The sequence below is a fragment of the Acanthopagrus latus genome, chromosome 5, assembly GCF_904848185.1.
Source record: "Acanthopagrus latus isolate v.2019 chromosome 5, fAcaLat1.1, whole genome shotgun sequence".
In the NCBI taxonomy this organism is placed as follows: Eukaryota; Metazoa; Chordata; class Actinopteri; order Spariformes; family Sparidae; genus Acanthopagrus; species Acanthopagrus latus.
This window is the reverse complement of record NC_051043.1, coordinates 26,097,837-26,119,960: the sequence shown is the minus strand read 5'-3', so window position 1 is coordinate 26,119,960 and position 22,124 is coordinate 26,097,837. Positions and strand designations below refer to the sequence as shown.

Sequence of the window (22,124 nt, the reverse complement as noted above, 5' to 3'; positions counted from 1 at the left end):
CCTTTGGCTCTATGTTGTCCTCTAATATCTCCCCATTTCATTTCACGCAATATCTTGCAACGCACATCCTAGTTCACCTTTCATTCACCTGCCCCCCTGATTCCCCAGCTCTTGTTACGCGAGCCATCCCAGTGTCCTCCCGTATTCTCTTTTAAGTATAAAACTATAGCTGCTTCATTTCACTTTAAAAAAGTAGTGAATCAATATCAACTTCAGGCAGCTGGATTTATGATCAGCTAAATTAGATGATTAAACATCTCTGTGAACGTAAAGATATATTTTGGCTACCTTTTGGCTTTCTTGGTAATAACACTCAAACAAACTTGAATTTTCTGCATAACGGGCACTCATAAAACTCACGTTGGCTCAGACTATATTTACTAAGGTGTGTTATATAAGCAACACATAAAACTATCCTCCTGTGAGATGCAAGTCAGCTGAAGTTGTTCAGTCGGAGGACCGGCACGTCCCTCGTGCTGCAGCGTGATTCTCTGAGTAATAAACAGAGCAGAGCAGGTGAGCGCAGACTGATGGAGTTATGAGCTGAGATACAATAACTTATTTTTTTTTTCTTTTTGTTTCATCCATGCTGCATAAATGTCTCGGTTCAATCAGGAAATCTCAAAAAAATAAAATATGGAAGTTAACAGAATATAGACTAATTGTAAAAATGTGCTTTGAACCATGATATGTGACAACTAAATATGTGTATGTATGTTTAGAAAACAGAATATGTGCCTCGTTCTGCACTATATAGTCTTTACAGTTAAAAATATAGAAGCTACAGACGGCAGCAGATTGTCTGCAGAACATCGCACGTGATATTGCACAGAAAACAGTTAAATGTATTCTTCGCACGGCTCCAGTCATTCAGTAATAGCGTCCTGCTAACGGTCTCCATCCTCAGCTTTATTAACCGTTACGTACACGCGGCTGTAAACGTGCATATGTTCTTCCTGTATTTGTCCCCAACACAAGCTCGCTCCCCGCCTCGTCCTGTGAGCCCGAGTCCAATGGTCCCATTTATGTACCATTCCATATGCTTTCTTTGCATCCGTTTGAGGCCATTGGCCATAACTAGCTGTCTGGCTCATTTGAACCGTTCATTTTAATTGCCTTACCTTCCTCATTACTTCCACTGTAGCGTGCTCACTGGCCTCCGCCTCCTTCCCGTCCCTTTTGTCCTGTTCTTCTTCACGCTGTGTGTGGGTTGGTTTTTTTTTTTTTTTTTCTTTGCTCATTGCGACTGCCTGTCTGCTGGTTTTCAGCTTTAGTCATGGGTTGCTTGCTGGTTATAATTGCCTCTTTAGCTGCCATTTTCTTAGCCTCTACCTCTCTGGCTGTGTCCCCTTGCTCTTTCATTTTAAGCTATGGAGCCATAACAGTCTCCCTTGTTTGCTTCTTTGCTCAAGCGCCAGCATTCACATTATTTTTTATACACTCTTTGCTCTTTGCCCTCGCAGCCCTTTCTCCCCCATCACTGGCTTTTTGTCCCCTGTTGTGCTGGCAGTACCTTCCCGAAACTTTCTTACCTTACTTTCCTCTTGGCCCTCTGTGCCATTATTGCTCTTTGAATTTCCCTTAAGTTCCCCCCTTTACTTTCCATCTCTTCCATCTCCATGTCCATTCTTATCAATCTTGATTTTTTTTAATTTTTTTTTTTATTCTAACTCAAAAGCCATGTCTCCACATCTCCCATCTCGCTACCGAGAAAGCTTTTGTTACCTTTCTTACTCTTTGCCCTTGTGGGTTTCTCCGCTGGCTAGATTTTTTATTTTATTTTTTATTTTTTGCCTTTCCTCTCAGTCGCCCTTGCTTTTATGTGGGCATGCTTATTGTAACTGTCCCTCAATTTCTCCAGTGGCAAGAAACTTACCGAGAGTCTTCCGTGAGTAATGGGCCCAAGTCAGATTTGTGGAGCCCCATGGAGATTGTTGCTAGGGTCTTTGTAACACCGCTGAACCTGAAATAAACTGCAGAGATATTTTTCCCAGAGCATTTTGCCCGTCTACTCCCGAGTCCCCACGTACTCGTACCTAAAAACCCATTTTTATCTCCTTCCCTTTTCCTTTCCGTTTCACATTTCATTGCCCTCTCACACCTCTCGTCCTGTCACCCTCTCTCTTCCTCTCACTGTGCCTCTGTCATGTTCCTCTCAATTACTTCTACCAATCTACCTTTTCTCCCCCCCCCCTCTCTCTCTCTCTCTCTCTCTCTCTCTCTCTCTCGTTTTTTCTCCCTTCACCTCTTTCCCCTTCATCGGTCCCCTTCCTTTTCAAAATCATTGTCACAATTTTCTCGGTGTCTCTTTATTTCCTCTGCTTGTGAAACCTGAGTTCCACTCGTCCTTCTACGTGTCCTATATTTTCGTCTGGAGTTTATCCCTCCTTATTTCCTGTTTTTTTCTTTTTTTTACCCCCCACCGCAGACCTCCTCTATCTCTGCTGCCTTGCGGTCCTATCAGTGGGGTGCAGCTATTTAAACCTCACACTTATTCTTCACATGGAGCTGCTTTCAAAACACCAGAGAAAAGAGGGAATCGGAGAGCAGAGAGAGATAAGTGGTGGAAGAGCAAAAGCAACAATCTCGCAAAGTTTACATTAAATCCAGAGCGGATTTACTCAGTAAAATGACCTTGGGTTTGTAAATCGGAGCAGATATTGTATGATTATCCCCCTCTTCTGTTTACTCGCTGAGATATTTACTGTGCCCCGCTTTGACACTTGCTTCTTAAGCTAACATAAAAGCCGTGTCACCAGAGTAGAAGCTTTGGTATCAGTTGCTGGCTGAGAAGCTGGAACTTGTGACTCATTCACCGTTTTTTTTTTTGTGCAGGAATCTTCTTTGGCTTTGAATCTGAAACCTCGACTGAAGTTGCAAATGACTCAACAGTGGTTTTCCCTTCTGCCTGCAGGTCTGGTGGTGAGAGAAGCCAGCATAGAGATCACGCGACAGCAGGTGGAGGAGCTGTTCGGACCCGAGGATTACTGGTGTCAGTGCGTGGCCTGGAGCTCCGCCGGAACCACCAAGAGCCGCAAGGCCCACGTCCGCATCGCATGTGAGTACATGATGACCGTGAGCAGGCCTTTGAGCTGTAACGACTGGAGGACGCTGTTAACACAACGTGTGAGCACAGTTTGAAGGGATGTGTTTGAGCTCATTAGTCTTGTACCCACAAAGATACGATTACTCATGTGCAGGCGTTATGCGTTACAGTACATGAGAACATACAGAACACACACAGTTAACATGCATTATTTAATACTGTCCGGCCATCTTGCTTTGTCGCTGTCAGCGCTCACATCTAACAGATAGGTTGTGTTTCTTGTTACAGCTTCATAATAAAAGCCACCCTGCGCCAGTTTGAAATGCTTTTAATTTGACCCAGCATCAGTAGGACGTGTTGGGCTTGCAGCAGCAGCAGCAGCAGCAGCAGTAAATTAATAGACCTCTAAAACGGCATCAGGAGAGTTAACAATGAGGCCGATATAAATAAAGAAGAATAGGAAACACTTGCGCTAAACACACGTGAACGCTTTGTTTTCCTGTGAATTGCACGTGGGACTGGCGGACCCCGACGCTAACAGTGATACAGGGAGGTTCACGGAGAGCATGAATGTGTGAGTAAACTATAATAATGGAAGACCACCATCTCCATGGTGTATGCTGTATCCCGAGAAGACTGTCTGGAGTCACGTTGGTTACTCCATGATTTAATAAAGGATTTTTATAAATTATTTTCAGAGCGCCTTGGATTCCTTTCGGACTGCCAGCCAATACCACACCTTCACTTGATTATCGACCCTACCCTTGAAGAGCACCTCTTTTTTTTTTTTTCAATAATAGAAACACTTCTGTTCTTGACCCAGCGAAACACCCTATTTTTCAAGGAGTATAAATAAAAAAGCACGACCATCAAATAAAAAACAAAGTATTTCACGAAAATACAGGATTATATCCTTGACTGTCTGTTTGGCTTTTTTTTCCTTTGATGTTTCAAGGTGCGTCACTGTCAGGAGATCTGAAACTTTATCTAGAAACGCTCAACTCATTGGAAAAAAAAAGCCTGGAGTTTTTTTTTTTGGGGGGGGGGGGGGGGGGGGGGCGGGAGGGCTAAAAACCTTCAAAATTGTTTTCACACCGAATGAAACATGGTGGGGACACACAGCACAGTAACTTCAGTCTGCCATCAGCAGCTTCCTGTTATGGTCTGGTGAAGAATTTAATATGACAACTGGGAGTCTGACTATAAGGTCACAGAGAGAACACGGGCCAGACTAAACCCCGACTCGATATCACTCTAGCAGACAGCGCTACAGTGTGACACTGCGTACTCGCTGATCACATGGGGAAATCATCTCAAGACTGAAGGAAAAAGGTTGACTCACGCTGCGAACGGTCGGCACTTGATGGCTGCAGCAACTGTGCGGAGACGTTCCCTAGGAATCACCCTAAAAAGAAGGTTTTTGTGCCTGGTGTATCAGGGCGGATTGTTCCTTCAAGGTTTCCTTCGACTGACCAGAGAATTGGACCCCCAACATTTCTTTTCCAAGCGTCATTTCTCTGGTCAATTCAGCCATATACAGTAAGACAACCAGGACTTGTCTGAGTGCTCGGGTTATAGAAAGGTCAAGCAAGAAAAAGAAAGACCAATAACAAAATCGACCTTAGCCTCCCCGTTTTACCTGGCTTGTACCGACAGTGTGGCTCCGCCTGAGTGAGCTCTCAAAAGGACGACTGGGGGCTTTGAAGGAGTCCATTGAGCAGACAAACTGCACACTTCCTCAAATGTAGTACTTTAACAGACTGTATCACTCTAGCAGACACGCACCCTGGAAAATCCAGGTTCCCCAGGTTGGTCATATCGGTGCTGCCGGAGGAAATCTGTCATGTTGACCCTTGAATCTTATTCGGGTTATTTTATTTGGCTGTAAACATGTCTCACATTATCACTGTTGCGTGGCTGCTTCAGTTATTTATGTGCGCACTGACTTTCGCGCATGTGTTTTGAATGAATTTATTTGGATTTAGAAAAGAAGCTAACAGAAGTACAGACATGATATTCGTAAAACAAATTGGTAAAGATAAAGATAAAAAGAGCAGGAAAGCCTGACTTACATTACTATAATAGTGGAGATGTTGTGGGTGATCTGATAGTTATTAATCGCTGTTTTTAATGTCTTCTTTCTTCTGCATCCAAAATTCACATAACTCAATAACATTGACTAGCAGATCTGATGTGAACATACCAATAGAGTGATGTAGGCAGGTACATATAATTGTCAATTGTCCCTTTATGCTACACAAGTAAATGATTAAACCATTTTCTTACAATGAAGTTTGAGGATGAGTGATTGTGATTAAATAGATTGTGATATTATGTATTCAGGTTGTCAGTGCACAGGTATTATACTACAGTATAAAAGTTCAGACTAATGTTTATTCTCTAAAATCTTGCCTCATGTGTAAATTGAACCAATTATCTAAATAGATAACTGAAGCTTCTGTAAAATACAACACGATTTGAAATACTTAAGTAAGTGTTGTGGGACAATTGCAACATATTTCTCAATGAATGTGTCTTGTGAGCTTTAAAGAGCATTCACATTTAGAACAGAGCATCGCTGGCTCTCTGCGCTGCTTTTGTTTGTGAGGATGTTTTCCCGTCTGTCTGTCAGCAGAGAGTCAGTGACACAGTCAGAAATATCCTTCTAAGCTCCGTTAATAACATTCTCGAACGGAACAGGGCCTCCTCGGGGTGCAATGAAAGCTGGGTAATGTGCTGTTTTTGGCTTACGTCTGGGCCGACGCACGCTGAGAGACAGATGTACGTACGCGGGCCTCTGCGGCTCTCCGAGGTAAACACGTGAATTCAGGCAGGAGCGGCACAGAAACGCACACATCGCACTGAAGGCACCATTGTTCAGTGGCTCACCTTCTCAACCAGGTAGCTGGTGTAGGAACGTATGCATGAGCGTATAAACACATGTGAGAGAGAGTTAATGTGTGTTTCTGTATCACTAACTTTCTTGTTTCTTTCTTTTCGTCTGCTTGATCTGTTTCGTTAATGCATCAAAAGTCCTCAACTTCTCCTGACACGGCTTAAAATAACATGTCGCCGAAATGACTTTGCATCACTGAGAAGCTAAATTAGTTCTGTATCTGCTCTTAGTTGCATCATTTGGACCTGCCCAGTTTTACAAAAGAATGATTTATCTTCTCTTCAGCTTCTGAAGCGCTTTTCAGAAACAGGTTTGAGTACTTCACAACGACGTAGAGACCATATTAATTGAATGGATGAATAATAATATGAACTCATTTTGAAGTAAGTTTTTAGAGCAATTTAAAAGAAATAAGCTCTAAAAATATATAGCCTGATCTTCTCTGGCATGTTGTGAGTCGAAGGGGCCCGACTCCAAAGGCTCGTTCTCTGGTTTTTAGCCTTGACCAAGAAATTACGAACAGGCCTCTGCTAGAGGATCTCAGGTTGCATTCAGGCTCGTTAGGGGTTAGTATGTTAGTAATATAATCAGGAGCCAGTCCAAACTGTTAGAGTTATTGTACTCAAGCTCCGTCTTCACCTCATGAAGGTCTTGTATCGGAATCGTCTGCATTCAGAGTCTTGGTCTTGTCTCGATCCAGATACACTCTGGTCTCGGTTTGTCTTGGCTTTGTCTTCTACATCACTACCAAGCGTGCCTTAAAAGCAATCACTAAACTTTTGAAATTGGATCTAAAACGCACACGTAACCAATGCAGAGTTGCTAAAACAGACAGAGTGTGAACCTCTCACCTGAGTTCTGCACCGTATCAAAAGCAAGCCAGCATGCTACCTATTTTGTTGTTCCCCCCTTTTTTTCAATCAACTTCTTCACACAGGGTATAGAGTATTTCACACACGTAAGACCTCTGCTGGAGGTTAGCTGGAGGGATGGTGATGGAGGAGGGCTCGAAGGGCCGATAGATACCAGGAGGTGGAAGATGATACGAACCCTGCCTCGCTTTCACTTTACTTTCTCCCTATTTCTCTCAACATTGCTCTCCCTCCTACCTTTTCTTTTTTCTGTATAATATGTATTTCCCTCCTGACTTTGCCCATCCCTCTGTCCTTCACTCTCCCTCTTTCTGTTACAACAGTGATTTTTCCCTTAACCAGATCTGATTACACTCAGCCCCCTCTTGCGATAACCTTTTACTTCAAATCGACCCAACCCCCTGACCTACCCCGCTTTCGACTCCTATTTGGATCCACTGTTGTGATTAAAATGCTTCCTGGCAGCTCGAGCTTGCTGAGCAAAGTGTGTTTTCAAGTGCACCATGCAATGGCAATTCAGCATTTCTCTCCTGCATTCCCATCTCCTCTTCCCACTCATTTTCTTATTCCCCTTTTTTTCTCATTGTCTCCTCTTTGCCCGCCATGTGCTTATTGTTTTCCTTCTGTTAATTATGCTTTTTCTTTTCTTTTTTGCCTCTATCTTTCTCATTCCCCAGCATCTTCAGGCTGTTTAAATAGCTGTAGAATTAACACTGCGAGGCATTAACTGAATACGCAGTTTGTAGCTGGATGATGGCAATCAGTGTCGAGGCTGTAAAAGTGTCAAACACACAATCAGAGATATTAAATCTCTGAGAGATTTGTTGGGCTTTTGGAGCAGGGCACTTAAGCAGAGTTATGGCTTGTGCAGGCAGCTTAATTCAAGTTTATAAAGCAGGTTAGACGAACACACACACACAAATTGTCACACTTGCTCATGCACAGCATTGCAGGCCCGTACACAAAACACACACACACACACACACACACACAGGCACAAATGTTCACGCAGCGTCAGTCATGCTCCCTGGCCCAGCAGCTTTCAGGTCAAGTCTTTCTCCTTCAAGGGATTAGCAATATGTCAAGGTCACACACATACACACACAAAAACACGCACAAAAACACACAAACGTGCACATACAAACAGCCAGACACACACAAATTAGAGATGATGGCAATTTGTTCTGCCACCTTCCACTGAGACATGTGTGTGCATAGCAATCAGGAGTCCAGACACTCGGGGACGCTGAGACTCCGGCAGCTCCTTGTGTCAACTGGAAAAATGTGTGCTGGTGAATTTTCTGCTGTTTATGTTTATGATGCAAATGTCTCAGCTGCATGTGTTTACATTTTCCTTCAATCATGGATGAATTGGACCAAGGAAAACAAGGCTCGACAGGGATTTTCTTGTCTCGGATTTTGGAGCATTGATTGCAACCAAACTCTTTCTACACTCATTTCGGTTCAGACCCACACGCAGAGCTCAACAGCAGAGGCAGTCGTTTGTAATCAAGCAGCTGGAAAACAACTGCAGCGTGTCAGCCAATATTTCTGGTATTAAAGTTGCTCGGCAGTGCGCGGGCTGCCCCAGAAACCAACCACAGGCCCAGTGATGTTTGACCTTTTTTTTGTGCAAGAAAAGACAAAATATAATATATTCAAATCAAGTAAAGTATACACGCCGTTTATCTCTCCACACTCTGACAAACACTGTCAGTGGAAAACTTTTTCAGTCTTTCTGCCTGGGTGACATCATCACGATCATCATCTCGGATTCTGGCTTTTAGAGAGACTCGATGATGTACACAAACACTGAATAAACATTTTTATAGTGAGAACCGTGTGTGTGTGTGTGTGTGTGGATGTGGATGTGTGGTCATGATGTCTCACCCTCACTGTAAGCCACGAAGCTTTTTCCCAGATGTCAAGGAATGCTTCAGCGTACTCTTTAAGTGTTAAAGTGGTAAGCCACAGTGTTGATTTACTGACACAAAGCTACAGTCACTTGTCACTTTACAAAGTCTTAGTGTGAGATGGTGAATACGCACAAATTGTGTTTGTATAGGTGTATATGTATATTTTTAAAATCTTTAAATCTAACTAAACTTGTTTTGAGGCTCTAAAGTGAAGTGTGTCATTTTTAAAAACATGCCACTTCTTGTCGTTTGCAGAAGATCCTTGTCAGGCCCCTGAGCCATTTAAGAAAAAAAAAAAAAAAACAGCATCCAGAGGAAGTGTTGTGCTTCAGAGTGCTGACGCTATGTCAGCGAACGGAGTTGTTTACTTGTTCAAGTTTGACTGCGGCTCGAAAGACCTTGTCTGATGTCTCCGGCTGATCACAGGTTGTGAAGTGTTGAAATGACAGGGTGGAGAGTTCAGGGAAAGAACTGGTCTGAGTGGAAAGTCTAAAGTCACTTAGAGGAAATGACTTCTTATAACGGCTCTAAAGGTCACAGGCTGCCTTTACGTCTTCGTCTGAAGTTGACGTATGAGTGCACAAATACTGGAGAGGTACCCAGCCATAGACTGCAGCAGCACTAGCACTTAATATACTACGGCCCTAGGACATATTGACGTCAAGAGTTTTCAGTGATTTTGCATTAACAAGCCATTTTAAGGTCATATTATACTTGTAGGGTCTTTGCCTTTTCCTTTATTGTATTATTGTGAAAACTTATACTTCTGTAACTTCCGTGCATCACTATGTAACAGGCGTAAATATTTTATATATTTATCATAGAATATACACAGGAGATACAGTTGCTACTGATAGTGGTGTAGTGGCATTATTTTAGATCACACTACCTTGCTTGGCATGACCCACCCTGCTCTCTGATTGGCCACATGTTCCCCGTGAAGTAATGCAAACATGCCATTCTCACCGAGGATTGAACCCTGAGGCGTGATGTCTCACTCTGTAACTAATACGGAGCGTTCAAGATGCAGTGTGAAAAGGGATGCTGCAGCGATGCACCAAAATGAACCTGACAGTTACTATAATATGACCCCCTTCAAAACCTGTCAGATGAACACAGGTTGGATGGGTATCAAACTAAATAGTATATGCAGCAGATAATAAAGTGATTCAGTAAGTTTCTACAAAGACAAACCACTTAATGAGTTTTGTGTCATGACATCCAGAAAGCAGCACAACCCCCTCATTATTCTAATATACAGCAGGGAATGTTCCATTGTTTAAACTTACCATCAAAAATGTATTTAATTACCATTCCCTTTACATTTCCTCTTGTAATGTTTATTAAATATTATCTTTCCCCCTTGCGTGCTTTATCACTTAAGTGATTCAGTTTTTTTTTAAACCAGAGGTCTGATCTGTTTCCATTGCATGCCACTGTGGAGGAAATTGGATGTCCAAATTATCCTCTCTGAGACTAAAGGAGAGTACTTTTCTTGCTATTTTCTTCCAAAGCATCTCACATTGCTCTTTATTGCTTGAGCAGCTCCACCAGGGGAAACCGTTATGATTTGGCATGGGTAGCGTGCAGGCGGAGACACCCATTTTGGATAATTGCTCTGAAATGTGCTTATGCAGAGGTGCCTGAGGCAACAAGCTAACCACAAACATAATAACAGTTTGGGCCAGTGGAAGAAGTTTTAGAGCAGAGCAGAGACGCAGGGAGGGAGGCGAGGACGCCGAGAGGGAAGAGGGGAGTTTATGCAACAAAAGGTCATTTTTTGAATAGATGCTTACACTGCTTCATTGTGTATTTTTGGCGAGTTCACGCTGAAGAACACTTTACAAGGTTGCCCTCTGTACTTTTCAACCCCTGTTGTTCCACGTTGTTTAGTGAATTCATGATTTGCTTTTGTTATATTTATGAAGCCCGGGTAGCGTTATCTGCAGTTCGGGGGAGTGAAGTGGGGTCAGTGAATTGATAGGACACAGCTGTCCCTCCTCTCCTGTGCACATATTTCCCTCGGGGACATATTTGCACGCAAGCATGAAAAAACACACACCTTCTATTGACATGAATTCATGGTCCCCTTGTGTCGCCAACACAATGTCACATCCTCTCTTTTCTAAAGCGCACACTCAAACACAAATGCCCTATTGCTTACAAACTCGCAAAATCTTGTCTGTCATAGGCTGCTGGCTTAGCACTGTATGTGGATATGAGAGAGAGTCTGTGTGTGTGTGTGTGTGTGTGTGTTGTCTGTTCATTCCCCAAGCAGTTTGCTTTAATCTCCTCTAATTTCATTCTCAATCTTTATGGAAATCAACTCTCACAACCGACTCCTCATTTCACCATCTCCCTTACTAATTAAGACCAGGAAATTATTCCTGGAATTGGCTGGCAGGAGAGAAGAGAAGTGTGTCTCATCCCTCAATCACTTCCTCATTCCCTCTTTGCGTCTGCAGTTGTTGTTTGTCGCGCATTTGTGGTTACGTGCTTACTTTTTCTGTCCCGCTGCGACTTCCTCAGCATTTGCGGCTGCCTCGCCTCCATGTATGTGTCGTTCCTGCTCGTTTGTCTCCGGCTCCTGGGTTCATTTCCCCCCCTCACTGTGACAGTATCTCGTTCTTCCCTTTTGTCTTTCAGTGTCTGTACACGTACGTGCCTCTCTGTGTGTTGTGTGGGTAGCCATGTGGTGGATTTAGGGCTAAAGCTTTGGGTGATTACTCCCATAATGAACCATCATGCTCTGTTCAGGCTGTCATCCCCCAAAGGGATTGACTGTATTATGAAGTTATCATTCAGCCTCAGCAATGCTATGTGTCCTCACATAACTCTCTCAAAATATAGCTCCACACACGGAGTATGATAACGATCAGATTTATATCGCATGAAATTAAACCTCACGGTGTAGCTTCGGAAGGTATTCGGGAGAATTTCGGGGGGAATCTTAAAAGCTTTGTCGGCGGTGACTCTCCAAAAATAAGATGGCATTTTCACGTCTAACGTCTTGTTCTCACATACAGATACAAACGTCTGTCCCTTATCTGTTATCAGTCTGTAGCTCCTCATCTGCTGCTGCTTGTTAACTTGCTTCATAATATTTACTTTGCAATAACACATACTGGCGTGAATGATTGACACCGGGGTCCCATGGCTGCCCTCAAGTCAGTCTTGCTCCTGGTGAAGTCAGGGTCAGGTTTAATGAGCGCCATTAGCTGTCGCTTACACATGTCAGAGGTGATTTGCATGAAGTAGGAACTTCCTGAACTCCGTTCTTTAAACAAATGGGTGATAGTTGACTCTTGGGGATGTTGATTTCTGGATCCAGCAAGTTTGTTGTTGCTCAGTAGAGAGTTTCCTCTTGAGAAGCAGAAAGGGAGAAAACACATTGGCAGTATTTTAGGTATTTATGGTTATTTTTAATATCTAATCTTCCATTCATGCAGAAGCTTCCCCTTTTTTTCTGGATACTTGTAATGTTAGCGTGTATGAACTATACCAGACAACACATATCACATGTCTTATGTTGCCATGTTGTTGTGGTTTGTTATGTTGTGTCTGACGACACTCTAGGGTCTGTAGGTTTGTGGCTGAAGACCCAGGAATTATGGGACATGATGAAAAACAGACACTGCTCACTTGTTCCTGAGTTTTGTTTTGTTTAGTATAAAGTTTTAAAAGCATAACTGCTTAATGTGTCCTTCACTGAGCTACACAGCCAAAGACAACATTGTGTGCTGTTCATTTACCATCACACAATAACTGTGTGAGCTGTCTGACCTTAAAACATTTCTCCTTCTGTAGGTTCCGTACAAGGTTACACAGCACTTAAAATTCTCAATCTGGATAAATGCAAGTAGCTAATTTAGCAGTTAGAGGTAGAAATGTAATGATATCTGCAGTTCAGGGCACAAATGTCCACATCTCGCCATAACATCACCTAGACGTTCAGCCAGTCATGAATTGCTTGTCTAGTATTTTAGCATATATTAGTCTGTATAAACTTGGGCGCAAGATTGACTCTTGATCACAAATTCACGATTCTAAAACCTGGATAGCTGTAATATCTTTTTAAAGGCTTGTTTCAAAGTTTCTTTTACGTCTGGACAACTGTTATCTCCCCTGCCTGTCTGTTGGATCTTGATAAAGGAGATGAAATCGCCGCCGGATTGATGGCTGGGCTGTTTGATGGATTGCCGGTTTTCTTTTGAGGGAGATAAAGCAGATAAATACAGATGATACAGGCCGGACTCAGTGACACAAGCTCCTGTTGAATGGTTTGGTGTTGTGGACATGAAAGACCAGGCAGGTGGTTTTGGTATGAAGAAAAAAAAAAGGGAAGGTGTTCCTGCTGTGTGCTGCCAGCTTCTCCCTCCTTCCTCCTCTCTCTCTCTTTCAGCCTCTCATCTTTCAGCCCTCCACCTGCTCTCTCCCGACTGCTACCTTCCATACCTCCCCCCTTCTCCCCCCTTCTCCTTCTCTTCCACTCTGCCTCCTTCTATGTCTGTTAGCCGCTGTAAGGTGATGAAATACCAAGAGAGTGACTTGGAGTCGACAGGTTCAGCATTAAAAAATGTTCTATCTACCTCGTCTGTGTGTGTGTGTGTGTGTGTGTGTGTGTGTGTGTTCGCACAAATGGTGCACCACAGCTGACGGGAAGGGTGATTAAGAGTACACCGAGGGACCGCCAGAGTAAAAGGACACACAGACTCACACACACATACACACACATACACACACATACACAGTAACCTCCAATGAAAGTTTTTTTTTTTTTTTTGTGTGTATGGCTTTTAAAAACTAAAGGACAGAGCGGAGAGGATTTGTCTTCCACAGCAGCCATCCTGTGCAAGCTAACAAAGTGACTCCGAACTCCTCAAAGTGAAAAAGTTTTTCATACCAAAAGATCTCAAAGATTTCTATGCTGTTCATGCTGCCATAGCACAAAAAAAATAAATAAATAAATAAATAAATAAAAAGCTCTGGATGTCATGTTGAAATACACACCTCACATAACTTCGGTGATGTCGTCGGTGTCATTAATCATCCTGGATCGCTGGCTTTCATTAGACATGTTACATGAGACTATCCCATGCACGCAGGAACACATACCTGCACGTGCAAGACGCACATCTATTTATTTTCTTACTAAATAACACATATATCACTCTTTGTATCAGTCTAATCCACCTGGTTTGACTAATCGAAAGTGCGTGTGTCTACAGTTATAATGAAGAAAGAGGCAGTCATGCAGATTCCTTTATCCACATCGTATTGAGACCGTATACTCTTGATTCCAGGATAAACCGGATCATAAAACCTCTGAGTTACACCGACGATCTGGAGGGAAAAAAGAAACATTGTGTTTTTCTTCCCGCCTCACTTCGTCCCCCCGCATATGTTCTTATTTAGAAATCCATCAGCGCCGTAAATAAAGTCACCTGCTAAGTCCCGCAACACTGCCGATCAGCTCGGGTTACAATTTGTTTAACGGCCCTTTTTCTATGGCGGGCTAATCATTTTAACATGTGTTAAGCTCAGCTGCCAATGAAAAAAAAAAAATACACACACCACGGTGCAGCGTATGGCAGCAGACTGGAGGTGAAAAGGGGGAACGGTGAATTATGTTTTTAAACTCCATCCAATAGCTGGAATCAATCAAACCACAGAAGAAGAAGGTGAAGAGTGAACGACAGGATGATAGAAAGCGTTGGGGGAGAACGGCTGAATGTTAATGAAATGATATCATGGAGGAATCTCACTTAGAGAGAAGAGTTGCGGAGTGAAGTTCACGGTATATGTAATTTTGTAACGGTGACAGTACAAATCACGATGCAGTAATCGTTCTGTAAATCCAAAGAAGAAGACAAGAGACGACGCCGGAGTTAAAAACAAACAACTCCGTGTCGGACACTCAAAATCCAAACCACAATCCAAAAGACAGAAGTCTCGACCCTTCAGTAAACAGGTTCCTCCTCCTCAGCTCGGGTTGGTTGCTTCCTGCTCTGTATTTACAGCGGGTCACTCTCCTCCTCCATATTTTCTTGTCACTTCCGTCTTCCACGGCGGTTGAAAAACTGGCTCAGGGGTGCAACACAGCCACCGACTGTCACTCTCACCTCTCGTGAGGATGTTGTTGTCCTGCTGCCAAAATCGCGTAACCCAGCGAGGCGGCAGGATTCACAAAATCGCAGGATCCAGCCCCGTTGTGACACAAAGCCTGCCTCCGATATATACTGTAGAGCAGCAGACGCCGAGGGATAGCCTCTGTAGTGGGATCTGATGGACAAGCTTCTGCCACCGCATGGTATATACTGCCACTCTGTCCAACTCTATTATTAGTATTTTTGTGTATGACTGCGTGGGGAAGTGTGGTGGAGAGAGGAACCATAAAGCATCACGAGGAAAACACATAAAGCACGAAGCTCCAGTTAGACAAAACTGTCCTTCCCTCCATTCATTCATCAATCCTCCCACTTGACTGTCTCGTGTTTTCATTCATATCCTTTAACAGCTTTTGTCTCCCCTCCTCTCTTTTGTCTCCCCGTCTCCTGTTGTTCTTATTTAAATGTCTGGCTAATTGTCTTAAAGTCTGCTACTGTGAGCAATTCTTTTTTATTTATTTATTTTTTCTCTCCCTCAAAATGAAAACAGCTGAAGCTCTCGCTGAAAAAAACAAAAAACAAAAAACGTTCTGTTAAAAGAAATGGCAGCACATTCCATGCTGCTTTGTAACGCTGTCATTTATCACAGCATGTGGACCATTAGTGTGAATCATTTATTGTCCTTGGCGCGCGTGAGATCCCTGAACTCTGGGGAAAAAAAAAAGTCTATATGGAATGAAAGCGAGGGTTTAAATATTGTGCAAAGTGATTGAGGGGCATGCGTACGACAAAGCAGCCTGTGTTTAGTGTGCAAAGTAGCTAAAGCACTTTAAAAAGTATGATGTGCAGTGTGTGTTTGTGTGTGTGTGTGTTTGAAACTGTTTTCACCAGGTCGTTAAAGCGCGTATGTGTGTGCGCGTCGGTGTGTGAGCTCTGGTTTGACGCTCAGAAATACACAGCTAAGTGTTTTTCCTTGTTGTGTACGTTACTGAAGTGACACGAGAGTGGGAGAAGTCAATATATGCATGGCTGACTTTCAACCGCCAGCTCCATAATTACTGTCATTGTTGCCACGGCAATGAGGTAATAAGCTCGCCTTTTACGATGACATGGCACCATCTCCTGAGCTGGCCTTCCCTAACTGCTGAATCACAGGATGCTCTTGCAAAATGGCCTCCCACACACCTCTGCTTTCCGTTGAGGCTTTGCTGCCCTCTGATACGATGACTGATGTCGCTCGCGTGTGTCGTGTTTCCAGCGCTGTCCTCATTAGAGCTGAAATAATCCAATACTGGCTGGGACGCATGAAGTTAACCAGCTGAAATTCGAGGCTTCGCCCACAACTGGCGCATTTTATCAGGGGACCAGGTTTCGCCGCAGTGTGCAACGTGAGCTTTTTCACAAGCTAACCAAACAAAGTCTTAACCGCCTCATCAGAACTGTTAAAGTGTCACGCCAGATGGTTTGTTGCACAGACATCTGGTGAGACAGCCTCAGAAAACTGTCTGGGAAAAATGCTTCGCAGGTGAAGCGTCTGTCACAGTCTGACGTCAACCAATCAGATCAACAGGAGGAGAGTGCTCCTATGAGCGGAGCCTGTTGATAAGTCAAACCAGACCATAACCAGATGCAAAAAGAGCAAAAACGTCTTTATCAGCCTTCAGTTCTCCTCCAGTGAAATATACTATCAAGGTCTGGAAAGCCGCCGTTGTTGTTAACTAACCGTCGCTTCTCTCGCTGGTCGCAGTTATTCCTCATAGGATGCCGATTGGTTCCATTACTGATGGCTGGCCACAGTTGCATTGTGGTTGTGATCTTGCAAATCCAGCTTCCTGGCAAAAAAAATCATAAAATCACAAAATGTACATCCACCAGTATCACTATAATGTTATTGTCAGTGCACGCACATGAAATTGAGATATTAGTTACATATATTAGTTACTGCTCTCAAAAGTAATTGAATTGCATTACCAATAACTGCATATTTGAGTGATTAGTTAAAAGGGAAAGCACTTTTTTATTATTACTTCTAAATATAGTGTTCGTATTAATGCAAGCATGTATCATTTTAGTGTTGTTTTGGGACATTTGACACTTGTAGCCACTTGTGTTTTGCTAATTTGCTGTCTGAAGGCAGCGGACCTAAGTCTTTGATAACATGTTGAGTTCTGCCTGGTCTCTCCAATGCTTCAGTGTTTATAATGTTCTCACACCTGCACACAGACACAACTCACCACTGCAGTATGTGCGTGGTGAGCTGACATCTCCTGGACTTGTAGCTAGTGTGTGCAATCTAATACTGATTAATTGAAGGCCATTTGAATTGTACTGATTGTAATGACGTTATCTAATTTGAACAAGTCATTGTTTACATTTCTGGGTACCGCTACATTAACCAACGTGGTCATGTGCTGATTTATATTTGTGTCTCACAGCGGTCATTAAGTTCCCCTGTTTCTCTCCCCTCAGATCTGAAGAAGTCATTCGAACAGGAACCTCTGGGAAAGGAAGTCTCCCTGGAGCAGGAAGTGCTGTTACAGTGTCGCCCTCCAGAGGGCATCCCAGCCGCTGAGGTACGTGCAGCTACGCTATTGTTAGCCTCCACCTGACGTGAATATAAAGAAATGAAATGACGAACGAGGACTTGTAGAACAGAACGAGGGAGTGTGACAGAATGAAGACACCGGGAGGATGCAAACGGATGTAAAAATAGAAATCATCAAGTGGAGGTAACTTGAAAAGGCGACAGAAATGTCAGGTATTAAAGATGTGACATCGCCCGGAACTGTGAATGACAGACGGCAGAACAGAGTGGTTTGATGGGTGCGTGTAGTCTTTCACTGTCTGCAGTCACTGGTTTGAAAGATGTGCTGAATCAAAAACCTCTCCTGACCCTTTGACAATTTTTGTATTGTGCAGCTTTCTTTTCCTTTACTAGTGTTATGCCTAAAGCAAAGACGGATAAAATGTGATATTTCAAACGGCAGGGATCACTCAATCAGCTCAGTTTCCACGAGATGTAACTGAGACCTGAGACTCGGACCTTATCACAATGATGAAGCCTAAACACAAGTGAGGAGACTGTTTCAGACATTCACAGTCGCTTTGTTTTGAAAAGTGTTTTTCAGTGTTGTTTTGACGTTGCGCAGCAGAATTCGTGTTGAATAGTCACCGGGGGGAAACTGTGGGGAACGGCTGGAATCCTGTTTTGAGTGACGGTTGCTTGAAAGCTCTGCTGCAGCGAGGAACCACTGATCTAAAGATCCAGAGTTTAAACTTAGACTTAGATGTCCCCAGAGAGCCAATTTGAGTTGCAGCACATTACATGAAGAAAACTTGGAGACTGCAGAGGCCTAGCCTATATTCCTGTCTTACTGTACGTTTCCACCGCTCGCTCTCTGACTGTACCTGAGCTTTGCAGAAAATAATGAGGCTGATAAATGAAGGCATATCGTTTGCTTTCCTTCAAAGGGGGATGAAAAACGCTGCGATGTTCGTTTCTATTACCAGAGATGTACATGTTGCTGAAAACTGAACTGAGGTGAATCCATTTGCAGTAGAGAGGAAACCATGAATGGGCACAATTGGCTCTGACTTTGCTAAGGGGGAATCTACAGTGGTTCTGAGGGTCAAAACACATTTCAGAAAGGCAACAACGCTACAGAAAACACAATATTTCGGTTGATAAAGGTTTGAGATGACAGAAAACTGGGGAACGACACCTCTGGTTTGTGACTGGACAGAACCCAAGGCCCTGGCGACAGGTCAGGCTCATTCCCTGTCTCTGTGGTTGGCCTGCTATTCTCAGCAGCGTCCTTGCACAAACTTTGGATTTTAGAGTTTGAGTTGTTCAAATATTCCTCTATGATTTGAGCATCTTTTTCACTGTTGACATTCTTATAGAATAATTCTTGAGATGCTTTCATCAAATCATGTTGTTAAAATGCCCTGGGGAACCCTGAAAGCACATTTGAAAGCGACAGATTCGACGGGGTTGCAACTATTCAACAAGTGACCTCTGCGTCTGCTCTGCAGTCCTTTCAAACTCGGTTTGAATTCATGCAAGGACGCTGCTGAGAGCAGCGCACAATAGGACCTGAAACGTTATCGAAATGTCGCTGCTGACTTCGGTTCCTTCAAATCACAAAAAAGAAGTGATGTCCCACCTTTTCCCTGACCTGAAAAGTTCGTCTAAATGTTGTGTGATGTTGTGTTTTGACCCCCCGGGGGCCACTGTAGGAATCCCATTCAGTCAAATGATCCACCTTGTAAAATCACAACATCATTCTTCTGGTCATTTAAGCCGCCACTTTACCGCCTCGCCCAAGGACGCTCTGATAAACAAGGCCGACTTTATGAGGTCAGAGGCTCCCCCACCAGTGCCAGTAATCTGAACAGGTGTGGGATAATGACAAGCATACAAGTAACACGACCACAACAGCACCCGTAAGATAACATTTAATGCCTCGAGTACATTGTCAGCACTATCGACATTTTATTCCCTCATCAAACGTGTGGCACAGTAAACATCCGCTCTGGAGGAGCCACACATGTCACTTCCACTCCCCGAGGGCCTTAACTACAGAGGAGAACGTCATTCACAATTCAGATCGTTCTTTACTTTCCTACTTTCATCTGGCTGCGTTCCCACCTGAATGGATAAAAAGACATAATTTCATTTAGTCGGTCACAGGGGAAGAGCAGCGCGGCACTCGGAGAGGGCTGCGCTACCGGATAAGGAGTCTCTGAATCAGGTTTCGCTCCTCAGGGTTTGATAGTCGTTTTCAATTGCACCTAAGTACACAGCTCCCCTGAGAGAGCGGGGGAGAGAGAACCTGAAAGAGAGGGGGACGAGGGGAGGCACTCAGGCAGGCCTGCATATAAACTGAGGGAGAGTGTGTGTGTGTGTGTGTGTGTGTGTGTGTGTGTGGAGGGGGGAAGGCGGAGACGTGAAGGTGGGGCAGCCTAAGAAAAAGAACCAGAAAGAAGAAGGGGTGGTGGAGAATAAGAGAGTGATGCTTTCCTGTTTCTTTTCACTTCTCCAAATCTCTAATCTCCTCTGAGGAGAAACAAGCGATCGGTCAAGTTGCGACATCAGTTGAACTGTGGGGGAGCGCACACAGACTCTGTCATATCATCTCCTAGAAATAAAGATTGTTTATCACTACATGGTCTTCATAATTCCCCTGGTGACAGTCTGGATCGTGTTGGCAGATCGCAGACACATGAATCCGGACTTTCTGTCCAGGCTCCTGTCTGTGGTTACGTTTTAGCAACACAAGTGCTTTGGTTACGGTTTGGAAAAGCTTGTGACTTTGGTTAAATGCAAGTTGAAAAATCTTAAGTGCTGTCCACACCAAGAACGATAAGTACAACTTTAAGTATACAGTCTGTCTAACTCGAGTGGGTGGAGTCCACACCACAAATGTCACGACGACAGTGGGGAACGATATCATCACTTTCAGAGCGAACAAACCTGACAGGGCCGTCACAGAGATTGACTTCTGGGACATTTTCTGACAAAATAATGTTGCAGGAGTTTTTTATGATATTTGTTTCTAACTACAGCAGCCAGCCTCTTTATGTAAGATAACTGATGGCATTTGGAAGACTCTTCATAGAGTCTAATAACTAATAACTCAGTCTTGGTTATTGATAATGTAAATTAGGCTCTCACTTTTTTTGTGACGGATGTTGAATCAGCAGGAACTATGGATGAAATTTGTCCTCAGAAGTCGACAACTCTCATAACAAGAGTGCTGGATTCTCTCAACTCCTCATCCGCGAAGTATTTCATGAAAACCACATCCTTCTGGTGCTCTTCTTCTTTGTTCCTCTGTGAAATATGCAGCAGTAACAGGTCATTAATATCCATTTTCCTAAGCTGCCGACACAGCTGGAGCGTGATTGCAGGACGTTATTGTTCATCAACGTGGATGCTCACGTCGTTATCTTTATAGCGAGAGCTTTAGTTGATGGTGTGGGCAGCCAAGTCACCGCTGACTTATTCTGTTACGGCAGTTGAATACCATGAATTAAAAGTGAAGATTTCAGCCAAACGTTCAGTATCAACATGTTTGCCTCTTGCCAGGTATGTAAGTTAACAACATGGTTTGCTGTGACAGATGTGTTGTACCCAAACATCATTTCCAAGAGATGGTGACGCTCATGTCATCTCTTTTTTTTTTTTTCCGCCTCACGCCGATGCTCACGGCTCCCTCTCCCCCATCACGGAGACAATTTTCCACACTAATGACTCATTACTACTTCTGCTTCATCTGCTCTATTTACTTTTTTGGCACCTGTTTGACACATGCGACACATTCGTTCGCATAATCGCGAAGGCACAGCTCACACATAGACGCCGACACTCTGAGCTGTTTCTCCCAGTGCGTTCAATTTGCTGCCTTTTTTCCCCTGTTCCTTTCTCCTGTCATAATGGGATCTCAGGGCAAATGGATTGGTCCGTCTCTCCGACTCCCCCGTCTGCTGAAGCTGATTAGAGGGATTTAGGTTTAAAACCTGCTGATGACCTCAGGTTGTAGCCCCGACTTTCCTTTTTATCTCTTCTGACTTTTCTATTTCTCTTTGTTCTTATCAAGCCAATTTCTCTCTGTGGTGCACAGCCTCTTTTCCCTCGTTCTCCTCTTTCCTCTGCTCGTCCCTCCACACACACACACACACACACACACACACACACACACACACACCCGTCTTTGTGATTGACAGCTATCGTTGGCGGTGTCCTGTGACCTCCCTCAAAACGTTCTAATATTAGTGGTTGCGGTTGCTGCGTCGACCAGTTGACGACTGTTGTAAAGTTGTCAATGTGATAGGGTCGGTGCCCTGATACGTGACACCCGCATCGTTATACCCCGCTGGCATCACGTGGCCGTCAACATGCCGCACCGAGGCCTTGACTCGCTTCACACACGCACACGAGCACACACACACGATTTATTTTGGGTTTGTTTAAAAATCTGTGCCGCATTTCTAACACACAAACGTTTGTCCATTCATTATCACAGTTACCTTAATGGATATACACACAGACACACACATACTAAAGTATAAGAGGTACACTAAGGGACAGATTAGCCGGGGATCATTTTAACTGCTGCACAACTGTTAGCCTTGAGGGGTCGGGGTCAAAGCAATCAGGGATTGCAAAGAAATTGTCTCTGCATCGACCGGCACACTCTTGTTTCCTTTTCACTCTCCTCTGACAGAACTGTTCTTGTCATCAATCAGTCTTTTCAGTGTGTTTTTTTTTTTTTTTTTTTGTAT

The 22,124-nt window shown here is 43.6% G+C and overlaps 1 protein-coding gene across 12 annotated transcripts in view; it reads left to right on the top strand.

The window, feature by feature from the left end:
• The window catches only part of LOC119019449 (netrin receptor UNC5C-like), a 371,539-nt gene that overhangs the window by 278,413 nt on the left and 71,002 nt on the right, over positions 1-22,124 (top strand). For all 12 annotated transcript variants that reach the window (XM_037098023.1, XM_037098026.1, XM_037098024.1 and 9 more), the window contains 2 exons: positions 2,915-3,058; positions 17,307-17,410. In XM_037098023.1, the coding sequence (XP_036953918.1) occupies positions 2,915-3,058; positions 17,307-17,410 (248 nt within the window). The remainder of the gene's footprint in view (positions 1-2,914; positions 3,059-17,306; positions 17,411-22,124) is intronic.